This window comes from Lepidochelys olivacea, assembly GCF_965140295.1.
Source record: "Lepidochelys olivacea isolate rLepOli2 genome assembly, chromosome: 6".
NCBI lineage: Eukaryota > Metazoa > Chordata > Testudines > Cheloniidae > Lepidochelys > Lepidochelys olivacea.
In genome coordinates, this window is record NC_140416.1 from 48,732,864 (window position 1) to 48,744,940 (window position 12,077).

Genomic DNA, 12,077 nt, shown 5'->3' on the forward strand with positions numbered 1-12,077 from the left:
CTTGTATGTATATCTTGAAGTAATAACTCTGAGAGGTGTGAACTGCCCCATATTTATTTCAATCGTTTTTTTTTTAACTCTGAAACCTAAAGATGATACGTGTCAACACTTAACTATCTCACTGCTGATCTTTTAGGCAGAAACATCTAGCTAACTTACTTATTCCAAAACTTTGTTCTAAACATTAAATCTTTGTTTCCAAAAGAGTTGACTTCCCTGTACCCAGCTACCCAAACTTTCTTCCTTGGCAACTGCTACGTTGTGGCTGGACATTTTCAATACCAAAATCCGTAGCACACTTAAATGGCAGGACAGTGTAAAACACATGGAATTTAATATGACACAGTCGTGATGCTGTCCTGATCGTATTATTCATTTTCATCCTTAACTTAAAAAACCTCCATATTTTTAATTGAAATGAAGTGGATGCAGAATCTCCAGTCTACCACCCCAAAGAACCATTGAGCATCTGTGTAGAATTTAGGCTCATTTTGCAGCAGATTACCTGGGGTTTTGCATCATTTAAAGGTGCAGTGCCGAGAAAAAAAAATGAATTGGAACATCACTGCTGCATGTGCCACAGAGCTCTTATCCAAACTGTATTGAACCTGTACAAAGGATCTGGGTGAAGCTTTGGACAGAGGCATTTAGACTTTAAGTTCTTTGGGGTGATGACTATTTATTAGGTTTCAGAGTAGCAGCCGTGTTAGTCTGTATCCGTAAAAAGAAAAGGAGTACTTGTGGCACCTTAGAGACTAACCAATTTATTAGAGCTTGGCTCACGAAAGCTTATGCTCTAATAAATTTGTTAGTCTCTGAGGTGCCACAAGTACTCCTTTTCTTTTTATGACTATTTATTAGTGTCTCGTACAGCACTGAGAACATTCTTGGTGCTTAACAAGAATGAGGTTCAAGTCTTGTTATTTTCTTTAAGCTGATTCACCAATCTGTAGTCATAACACAGTGTCCTGATACCTTGTAGTAAACGGCATCTCTGCAAAAAAGAAAAAAAAAAGCAATAGTGAGGAGGGTCACAGCAACCATGCCTAAGTTAGTCAGGTTCTTTAGCTGTCATAGATTCTGGGGCTTCCTTGAAGTCTGAGACAAGCTCCTGTGGACAAACAAGTCTTAGAACAGTAGGTCAGAACCTGGCAGATGGATATGAAGGGTGGGGGTGGGAAGGTGAGGTCAGCCTAACACAGGACTAGTTTGGTAGGGAAAAAATGTGGCTGTCACCTATGAAGGGGTTAATTTGAAAACTGCTAGAAATGGGTTCATGTCTTTGGGGAATGACCAGTCAATGGGAATTTGTTGTGTTGGTGCAGTGTTTCTACATTGGATTTTCACGGGCTGATTCTATCGTCTTTTGCAATCCTGTTGAGGCACAGTGGAAAAGAGAAGTTCCTGCCTTCCATCTGTGCAGCTTAGCTAGGCGTAGCTGTTTGTTTCCCCCCTAAACTGCTTGAAAACTTCTAAAGTACCATCTCTCAAAATACTACAGAAGGAGATATGGAGGAGGTGCAGTAGAGAGGCTTCAAAAGTTTTGGCTAAGTGTCCGAATTTTGGAGACTTTATCCAAATTCCACCTAACCACTGATCCTTCTGCAGTTTACCCAGGGCTACTTAATTATCTCTTGGAAGATGACAATTGGGAGGGAAGTGCTTCTACATTTTATACTTGGTCTAGCAGTTGCACCTGGCTGTGTGGAGTAAAAACTCCAGGCCTCCTTTTGATACATCATTGATTCTGAAACCACTTTTGCAGGATCCCCTTGTTTTGCCCCATGCAATGGATGGATGTTTGAGTAACCTTCACTTCCTCCCCACCATGTCCTCATGCCTCAGAAAAGTTACAGATGACATTGTCTCTTCATCTTCATCTTGTTTCTTTCTACTGTTCTCTGTGTCTTCCCCTCCATGCTGCCTGGGATGGGCATAGGGATGCACTAGTGGCTCCAGGTTGAAGTGACTCTCACAGAAGTATTTAGGCACTTGTGCTCTCGCAGCAGAGCTAAATTAAAAGGGAGGAGAGAAGAGATGCTTGGGCCATTGGGTTGCTACCAAATTCACATGGCTTATTCCCATGGCTGGCTGCTGTTAGGTACTGCTGCAGGGGCAGGATGGGAAGGTGGGCTGCTTTTAAAGAGCTATCCGCCACTTGTCCTAAGTGTAAACTTGTGGGAGGGCTGGATTAGGGGTTATGTAGGTTTCCTTGTTCCCCTCCTGTGCCCTACACCCTTCCTTCTCTTCACCAGTCTTCAGAACTATTTTGTTTCCTGAATGCTATCTTGAAAAACACCTATTTTAAGGCATTTCATACTGTGCATGCTTGTTTAGGCCCAGCAATTACGAATCAACTCTTTGCTTTTCTTATAGGCTGAACCCTTGGATTTGAAGGAAGGAGGCCCAGTGTACGCCAGCGAGATCACAACATTCATACCCTCCTTAGTTTGATCTTCAAGAGGAGAAGACTTCTGACCCCTTGACACCTTTCAGTCCATCTGAATCTATGACTGGGGGTTCCACCCTAGCCCCACCCTTTGCTGTCCCATTCCAGAAAATGGGTTCATTTCGAAGGCCGAGGCCTCGCTTCATGAGCTCCCCAGTGCTCAGTGACTTGCCACGTTTTCAAGCAGCACGACAGGCTTTGCAGCTTAGCTCCAACTCTGCGTGGAACAGGTGAGGCCCTGCCAGTAACAGGCCTGAGGTAGCTCTGTTTGTAAAGATCTCTAGGTATTGACCTCAAGGGACTGATCCAAGGTATTTCAGATTTTTTTTCAGCTTAATCAGTCTGCTAGTGAGGATGAATGAGTTTTGGGTGCTCCTCAGATTTTGTCTGCATTGAGAAACTGACTCATTGTTGATACAGGTTGGTTCTAGCTTTCTTCAATTGTCCTTTCTTTAATGTTGTTGAGAGACTGTGTTCATCTCCACTAACAATTAAACTACTGTACACACTAGCTCAGGGGAACCTACTTATGACAGTGTCAGCAGAATGTCTATTTCCTCACACAGAAAGGACATTTTTTTGCATATTATGATGTCTTTCCCCTAATGTTGCCTGATCAGGCTCCTGTGACCAGCTGATAAGGTTGTCTACTGATGGCATGAATCTGTGATGACGTCTACTAGCATTCCTGATTTAACAATCAAGTCCTTCCCACAATGTATAGAAAGTTGATGTCGTCAAACCCTGAGCAGTATAAAGACCTCTTTTTAAGATTTTTGTCTACACTAGTCAAGAAGTTGTTGGTTAGAACACCCGGCAGCATCTTTTGGGGACACAGCAGCTTTTTCTGAGTATTTTACAAGCATTGACTGTGATGCATTGAACTAGGACTCTAGCTTGGTCTGGATGAACTGGTGCTGTCTACAGAACTCACTCCAATGTGGACAAGAACCCACAAATATTTCAGATGCACTGGTTTAGCTAGTCATCTACCCCGGGAGCAAGGCTGGGTGCTGTGGGTTAGGCGCTGCAGGAATCCAGAAGCACTGGTACGGCCATGATTGTAAGACGTATAGTATGTGGATGTGCCACAGCCCAGAACTTTTGTGCATTTTGTGTAATGGTTTTCCCTTTAGTCACTGTAGGTACGTTTGTCTCCCCTGAAGTACATAGACAAACAAGAGCAGTGATTTCCAGGGTAGCAAAAGTGGAATTATATAAGTGCAGTTAACCTCCCCGCCCCATTATGTCCACTCAGCTGTTGTCAGCGAGCTCACATTGCTTGGTGTGTTAAATCATCCTGACGTGTGTTATTTATGGATGGTGTACTGTCTTATTTCTCTTTGGCAGTGTTCAAACAGCAGTGATAAATGTGTTCAAAGGGGGAGGCTTGCAAAACAATGAACTTTACACCCTCAACGAAAACATCAGGTATGTTGCCAAGTTGTGTGCAAAGAGCCATTTTGGTGTCAACCAGGTGGTGAGGTGGGGTGGAATTTTGTGGGGGAAGGGAAAAGGTTGTGTTCAACTTCCTCTTCTTTTGCCCGTGGGGGGGTGGGAGATGTGTATCTAAGGTTTGGAATCGGCTATTCTGGCCTGCATGGATGCACGTAGCTTTGATCAGAGCAGGTTTTGCGTTGATTTGGGTAAAGGGGATTTTTTCCCCTTCTTCGGGAGTTTATCTTCTTTGTTGGATACTAATGCAGTGTTGCCAACTCTTACAGTTTTGTCACTAGCCACATGATATTTGGTGTTTTTCCTAAAGCTCCAGATCCCCGAGTCATGTGATTAGTGAAGACTCTGCTTTCATGAAATAAATGAATAAATAAATAAGCTACTAGCCCTAATGGTGGTGAAGAAAAGCTTGAAAATATGAACCCTAATGGTCCAAAATTAGAAGGTTCTTTTTATTTGCCTAACATTTGTTATTTTTAAAAGCTCATGATTTTTAGGCAAATCTCATGGATGTTTGAATGCTTATGGTTCTCAGGGCTGATTCAACTAAGACCTCCCAGTCAAGGGTGACTTAAAAACCCACTCTACCTTAGGCTACTCGAATCTTGGCTGGAAACGGATTTCAGCAACAAATCTGCAAAATGGTTTACTTTCTTATGGCGAGCAGACCAAACTATTTTCAATATTGTTGAGTCAGTGAGATTGAATCTTGGTTCTGCTTTGATTCTGTGGTAGAATCCATTCACCCTTTCACTTTTTGGCCTTTCCTGCATTGAGAAATTTTCTTATTTCAAATCCTGCTGAATGCAGCTTCAAAACTAGTTCAGTGAAAAAGGCCCTGGCTGCTTGAATCCAGGCCTACAATACAACTCCCAACTGTTTTTACTATCAGTTTTGCTAAACTAGTTTGAAAGTGTGTTCAGATTGTTAGGAAAACTTCCCCATTGTAGCTAGGCTGGGAAAACTTCCCCAGTGTGTTTCAGTCTGGTCTACGTGAGAACATTAAATGGACTTCAGTACTGGTTCAGAGGGATCTGCAGCTTGAAAACTGTTTTCAGCAACAGGTGAATTTCCTAGTGTAGATAGGACCGTAGGGTAGGTGAGTCCCAGCCTCACAAAGACTGATTTCCTGTTGGCTTTTTACCAAATGACGCGTGTTAAAGATACTTTCTTGGGGCTGACACCCACAGACATTGCTAGTATGTGGTGTTTTTCCTTCCATCATCTATCTCATTACATACACATGTACTCAGTTTGAATGTTGTCACAGAAGGGGAAATTGACACCTTTTATATAAAAGATTAACCATGTGGCATTATTGCAGTTCTCTTGTACACTAAGTTCAGACGGCTGTTCCAACTGAAGCCCTTATTTTCTGCAGCCTAACCAACCCTTTCCCTACTTTCAAAATAAAACCTAAAGACCATGAAACTCTTCCCACTTTATCTCAGCCCAAAGGTCAAAGCTTCATAAAATTCTATTCAGCCACGTTTAAGATCCTCTGAGTAACAAAACAGTAGCTTCCATGCCTTTAATTACCTCTTATAGGTGCTGCCACTGGGGTCAGAAGTCCCCAGATTTAGTGCCCCATAAGGGGAGCTGAATTTGATCTACAAGAAGAAATATAGTTTAGAAATAAATGTCTTAATGATTTCAAAATAGTGTAGTCTGTGGTGCATTTGGTTTCTCTTGCTGAAATTAATACAGACTGTAAAGAGCTTGTTAAAGAACAGGATTTTTTTGGGTGAAATTTAGAAATATTCCCACTACCGTTAAATGCACAGTGTGTTCCTTCAGACAGAGAGACACTTCTAGAGCTGGGAGCACAATCATGAAATAAACACACTTACCTTAATTTAATGTTCTGAGTGCTCCCAGTGTTGGTTACATTTCAAAGTGTCAGTTCTTAAAGAAATAGCCTCCCAAATTCATTAGGTAGTGTATTAATTTCAACCTACGGAGCAAAGGATATGGATTTGCACACACGCAGATCTGTACTCAGCACCTGTGATTCTAAATCTTTCTTCTGGCAAACTGTCAATAGATGTGCACACTAGCCTGACACCTGGCTAGTTCTTACGTGCCATGAGATTGAGTCAGTGTGTTTTCCTGGTTTGTATTACTTGGTTCATGTTACCCACTGAACTCGCCCAATGCAAGATGTTTTTTAAAAGAAAAAACAAAAACACTAACAGCATCCCACTGATTCTCCACGGAGCTTGTTTACGTGATATGGGGGAGAAATGAGAGGGTTTTAAATTGGGTAGCAAAGATGGGACTAGGGGACAAGAGAGTGGTAACGTTCTGCTCTGAATCGCTGCCACAGAGCTTCACTAGCTCCTTTTTTGTTTTTCTGTACTGAAGAGGTGAGGAGCTCAGCAAGAGGAAAGCTTGGTCTATACTTAGGTCCACATAGTAGAAACCAGATCCCTGACCTACATAGTTACACCAAGCCTAGTCCCAGTGCAGATGCAGCTATGTTGATGCTTCCCGTGATGTAAGTATCTTTGTTTGGGGAGGCAGTGTTCCTGTGCCAATGGAAAAAACCCTTCTGTTGGTATAGACCGCATCTATGCTGCGATGCTATGCTGGCATAGCTAGGCCAATATAGCCTCCATACCACAGACGCATCCAAGGTGTCAGAATGCTGCAGAGAGGTGGAATTTCAGGAAGCAGGAAATGAGCTGGCCATCGTTAGGCCATGTCTACACTACAGGCCCTATAGCAAAGAAGCTAAGGTCCCACAGGTGTGCAGCTATAGTGCCATAGTATAGATGGAAGGAGTTTTTCCATAGCTGTAAGTAATCTACTTCTCCGAGAGGCGGTAGTTAGGTCAACAGAAGAATTCTTGAGCCTCATCTACTCTGGGGGTGAGGTCAGCTTAACTATGGAGCTCAGGGTGTGAGTTTTTCACACTGCTGAGGTATGTAGCTAGGTCCATCTAAGTATAGCTCACGTGTTAGTGTGAGGCAGTTACAATTCCCCCAGCGCAGCAGGTGCCAGAATGGATTGGTTCACGTCTCACCTTCTTAAAATGTTGTGAAGTGAATGGCTGGAACACCAGCCTCACGTACCACCGCTGCTACTTGTACCACAATTTGGGACCCCTGCCTACAGCCTTCAGTTGCAAGGGAAAGGAATTTTCACCAGTGCTTCACTCTCTGAGTCCTCAGCTTCACTCAGCGTCCACTGACTAAATATCCTGGTTTTTTTTCACATCGGTGATCTGGCGGAAGCCTGTTTCAGAGCACTTCTGAAAATCAGGCCCCAAAAGACTAACCTTCTTATAGTTGCTGTCCCCCAGAGAAAGAACTTAACAGTGAATCTGAGTCTCTCCTATTCCAGCTCTGTCCACCCTCTAAGGAAAGTTTCTGCTGGTAAACAGGGATGTTTAATTTTAGTGATGTGCAATGCAATTACTCTTGCAAAATGCCTGAACTTGCCAAATTAAACTGGCTGACAAAATACAGTCCTGTTCCAGTTGCTCCTGATGCAGCATTATGGTGGTGTTTTCTCCCCATCATTGAGCCCATATAGCATATCCCCCTGTACCCCCCACATCCCTTTTGCATTAGTGAGAGATAGGTACATATGCTGAAAACTGTATAGACCTTTGTTATAGTCCAAAAGGCCCCCGTTTGTGTACATATATGCAGAGATCTAAGGGGAAATAGCTACACATAATATGTATGTTCCTATGTAGAGACCTTTATACGTCCTCAGAGGATTGCAGCACCAAAAGATAATTTTATGTAAGAAATATTTTATCATGAAAATCGACTTTTTCTGAAGACTGCAAAAATAGTGGTAATATTGTCTCGTGCTTTGAACATGAACCTGGGAGTCAAACATCTCCCTAACTCAAATATTAGTTCCACTAGAGACTTTCTATATGACCTCTCATGAATGGTGTGGAGAAAGTGAATAAGGAAGTGTTATTTATCCTTCCCATAACACACAAACCAGAGGTCATCCAGTGAAATTAATAGGTAGCAGGTTTAAAACTAGCATAAGGAAGTATTTCTTCACACAATGCATAGTCAGCCTATGGAACTCATTACCAGGGCATGCTGTAAAGGCCAAAAGTATAACTGAGTTAAAAAAAGGATAAGCGTATGGAGGATAGGTTCATCAATGGCTATTAGCTAAGATGGTCAGGGACACAACCCGTGCTGTGGGTGTCTCTAAACCTCTGACTGCCAGACGCTGGGACTGGATGACATGGGCTGGATCACTCGGTCATTGTCCTGTTCTGTTCATTCCCTCGGAAGCACCTGGCATTGGCCACTATCAGAAGACAGGATACTGGACTCAATGGCCCATTGGTCTAACCCAATATGGCCATTCTTATGTTCTTACCTTGTGCATAGTCTCCTCTTGGTGCCTCAGTATCCCCATCTGTAAAATAGGCATTACAGTACTAATTTCCTGGACATGCTGCAACCCCTCCCCCATGTTTGGTTTGAAAATCTATTTAGTCAAAAAATTTAGCACTTATAAAAACCCCAACAACGTTCTCTCAGTTTTAATAACTTCCCCCCCAAACTGGAAATATTGTGGGTTTTTTTTTTTAAAGGGAGGATAACAACTTTCTCTCACTTTACTTCCCCTGTACCCTCCATTCTCCAAATGAAGACTGTGGGCGGGAGGAAATCCCCTAAATTTGAATTGAAACAAATTTTTGCTAGAAATTTTGTCAAGTGGTTTAAAACAAAACAGGTAAAATGTTGACTACAATGAAAACGGCTTATTGTTTAAAAAAAAAATCTTTCGTGGGGTAGGGAGCCATATTTTTTCAGCCACCTCTAGTTGTAAGGCCTTTGTATACAGGACTTTAGGGATGAGGATGGATTCCTCCTTAGTCTGTACATAACCTCCATTGGCATTATAGGAGGCATGCAGAGACATGAAGGGAATCTAGCTTTGACCAGAATCACACACTCCTTTCTTCATGGTGTTCCACTTACACATATCAGGATGTCTTTGGTATGACTATGGAGGTGATAACAGTGTAAATTTATGTACAAGCGGAGGAGTTATTTCAGAAAAATTCTGTGGGAGGCAAATTTGTGTCAGAATATAGAACATTATATGTGATTATATTATACCCTGCAAGGTCCGGGAAAGGGGGAGCGGGGGAGGACAAAAAGTGGAAGACATAATGGTGTGCCATAGACCTATGTAAAGTCTGGGGGTGGGAGGGATAAATCCACACTGAGGGGGCAACTGCCTCCGCCCCATAGCGAATGACACCCTTTCTTGTGAGAAATGACCTGTAACCAGTTTATAATGCATGTTCCATTTCTTTTCAGACGTTTGCTGAAAAGTGAACTTGGATCCTTCATCACAGATTATTTCCAGGTTAGACGTGTTCCTTAACAGATAACTAAACATTGCTCTGTTTTCTTTGTTTTAGTTTTCTTTTGAAAACTTTTTCATATGTAGAAAAATAAATAGAATCACTTCTTACAAGTAGGTAGCCTGCATTCAGTGTTCTCTGCCACGCAGGTTCATGGAATCAAATACAGTATTTGGATTTTTTTTACTAAGGGCTGCATTGTCTGATGTTCAATAATATTTGTTGTTATGCATGGTAAAATAAAGATGGCCAGCTCCCATGCCTCAGTGTGTGATGTGATCACCTGCTTCGATCAGGAAGGAAATGCCTCTCTTGAGAAATCTAATAGAGAACTGGGTGCACTGATGTTTCTTTTTGCCTTGGGTTGGCAGGGGTCTTTAGCGGTTAGAGCACAGGACTGTGGGGCAAGGGTGGAACTGGTTCCAGGAAAAAAAGTGATCTACTCCTGGTTCTGTCAATAACTTGATGTATGGCTTTGAGTAAATCACTTCCCCTCTGTAAACTAGGGCTGATACCCACCTTTTATAAAATGCTTTGAGAATCCCTTGAGATAAGTGCAAAGCATGGACTGGATAAACTAATGTGGTATGGTAATTCCTATGTTTCCAATACAGATGCTCAGTTTCTCAGAGCGTAACTTTAAAAAACCCCCAAATATTTAGAAATAGTGGATGAAAGTTTCCCCCTCTAGAGGGGGGGAAAAACCCTACCCTATCAGCAGGAATTTAGTCTGATCACTATCTTGGGATCCCAGAAACGTAATTCCAGTTTGTGGAGAAGCAAAAATCTAAAGCCTGGAGAAGAGGTAATTAGTCACAAATCTGCATACATGTAACAGCCTTTAACTAATAATGTCATCATCTGCGGTCAGACATAACCACATGAAAGTGTGTTTGAGATGAGTGCAGGGGCATGCTGATGGTTTCAGTACTGCAATCATTCAGTGGTGCTATTTAAAAAAGAGCAGGACTGCTGAGAACAACAGGGATTTCCGTGTTGGTTTTATTCTCTACCAGTAAAAGAGAAGAAAAAATTGCACCACTTCCTGAGGTGGCTGAAGTTGCTTGTGTACTGTGTCAGTAGTAAAAAAAAAAAACTGACTGATGGTGTTTCCTTTCAGTATTAGATTGCATGACTTAAAAACCGTGCTGTTGAGTGAAAAATAAACTCCCGTGTTGTGGGCAGCTATGTTTCACCTCTTCAGACCCTGTCTTCAAAACTCATTTATTGGAAGGAGAAAGCTTTTGCTTCACTTAATGGTAGGACATTTCCTAGAATGTGAGCCATTTCCTAGAATGTGAGCCAAGAGTCAGTGAGCAGCAGTGAGACAGTAGTGTAGTGAGTCCCTATTACAAAGAGTTTGGTCTGAGTGGAAGTCCACTATTACTGTAACTGGCTTTGAGGTTGGGGTTTTTTTTTAAACATTTCAAACCATTATATTTGTTTAGATTTGTGAAGGACTCCAGAAGGGCCTACACAGGTGGTCAGATATTACGGACGGGGCTGATAAAAAAAGTTCAACACAAGACAAAACGTATACTTAGGGTACGTCTACAACTGCGATAAAAGACCTGTGTCATGGCCATGGCTGGCCAAGGTGAACTGACTTGGGCTCGGAGGGCTATAAAATTGCATGGTTGGCGTTTGGGAGCCCAGGCTGTGAGAACCAGTGGTCCCACCCAAACCTGTACACTGCAATTTTATAGGCCCACAGTCTAAGCCCTCTGAATCAGCTAACCCGGGCTCTGAGATTCAGTGCTGCAGGTTTTTGATCACAGTGTGGACATAACCTATGAGGCATGAGACTGAACAAAAACAAGTGTGAAGCAATGCATGCTAGAAGGAGCAATATAAAGTGCTAGTATATAAGCACTGATTGTCTCTGAATGTTCCATGTTCTGGACTATACTGAAAGAGGCAAGTTTTGTTTTTTAACTCTGAATAAGATGTGCTTACATTTAGAAAAGTCCTGGAGGACTTGATGGCTAGAATCATTGGTCATAGATTCAAATGCTGTCTAGGCCAAATGGATACCTGTGATACAAACTGATGCTTGCTCGACCTCTCCACAGTACAGCCAATGATAGAATAGGCCAGATAGACTAAAATCCCCTCTCATCCGTATTGGCTGGGCCGCCAGTTCAGGGTCAAGTCATATTAGTAAGTGAAACCTTGCCTTGTTTTGTGGATAATATGGGGGTTCTTTCACCAAAGTTGTCAATCTGTAACACTGGGACTCGGATAGAATAGTAAAATATATCACTTTGATAGAACAGTAGAGTAATGATATTATATTACTGGCCCCACAGACCACAATCAGGATCAGGATTGGGATCCATATATGCTCAGCATTGTACAAATACAGAAGATGTGATGGTCCATGCTCCAAAGAGCTGGCAGTGCAAGGGCTAATCTACACTTGAGTTAATTTTAGCTTCTTGGGAGGTGGGTGGGGGTTGCACTGGTGTAACTACATTCATGCAGCGGAACCAGTCCAAACATGATGAATGTTTTGTCATTGAAGTCAACAGGACCAGAGTTTTACCTCTAGTATAGTCAAGTGCTAAAAATGTGATTTGCCCCAGTCTGGCTCACGCTGATGCAAAAAAGCTTCAGTGCAGGCATTCCATAAGAGGACAAGCAATATGAGATGTAGACTAAAGAAGGAAGCAGTTTATCTTTCCCTGGTGTGTTTGTGAAATTAACTTACAGTGCACATCATTGACTATAAAAAGTTGACACACCTTTCCATTGATCTCTGTTCAGGAAATAGCAAGGCAGTGGAATGGGGCAGTCTGTGTGTGTTACTAACCA

The 12,077-nt window shown here is 42.3% G+C and overlaps 1 protein-coding gene across 8 annotated transcripts in view; it reads left to right on the plus strand.

The window, feature by feature from the left end:
* The window catches only part of PRR5L (proline rich 5 like), a 69,833-nt gene that overhangs the window by 18,867 nt on the left and 38,889 nt on the right, over positions 1-12,077 (plus strand). For all 8 annotated transcript variants that reach the window (XM_084631419.1, XM_084631425.1, XM_084631426.1 and 5 more), the window contains exons 2-4: positions 2,377-2,679; positions 3,800-3,880; positions 9,217-9,265. In XM_084631419.1, coding sequence (XP_084487545.1) covers positions 2,510-2,679; positions 3,800-3,880; positions 9,217-9,265 — 300 coding nt within the window. In that variant the 5' untranslated portion in view covers positions 2,377-2,509. The remainder of the gene's footprint in view (positions 1-2,376; positions 2,680-3,799; positions 3,881-9,216; positions 9,266-12,077) is intronic.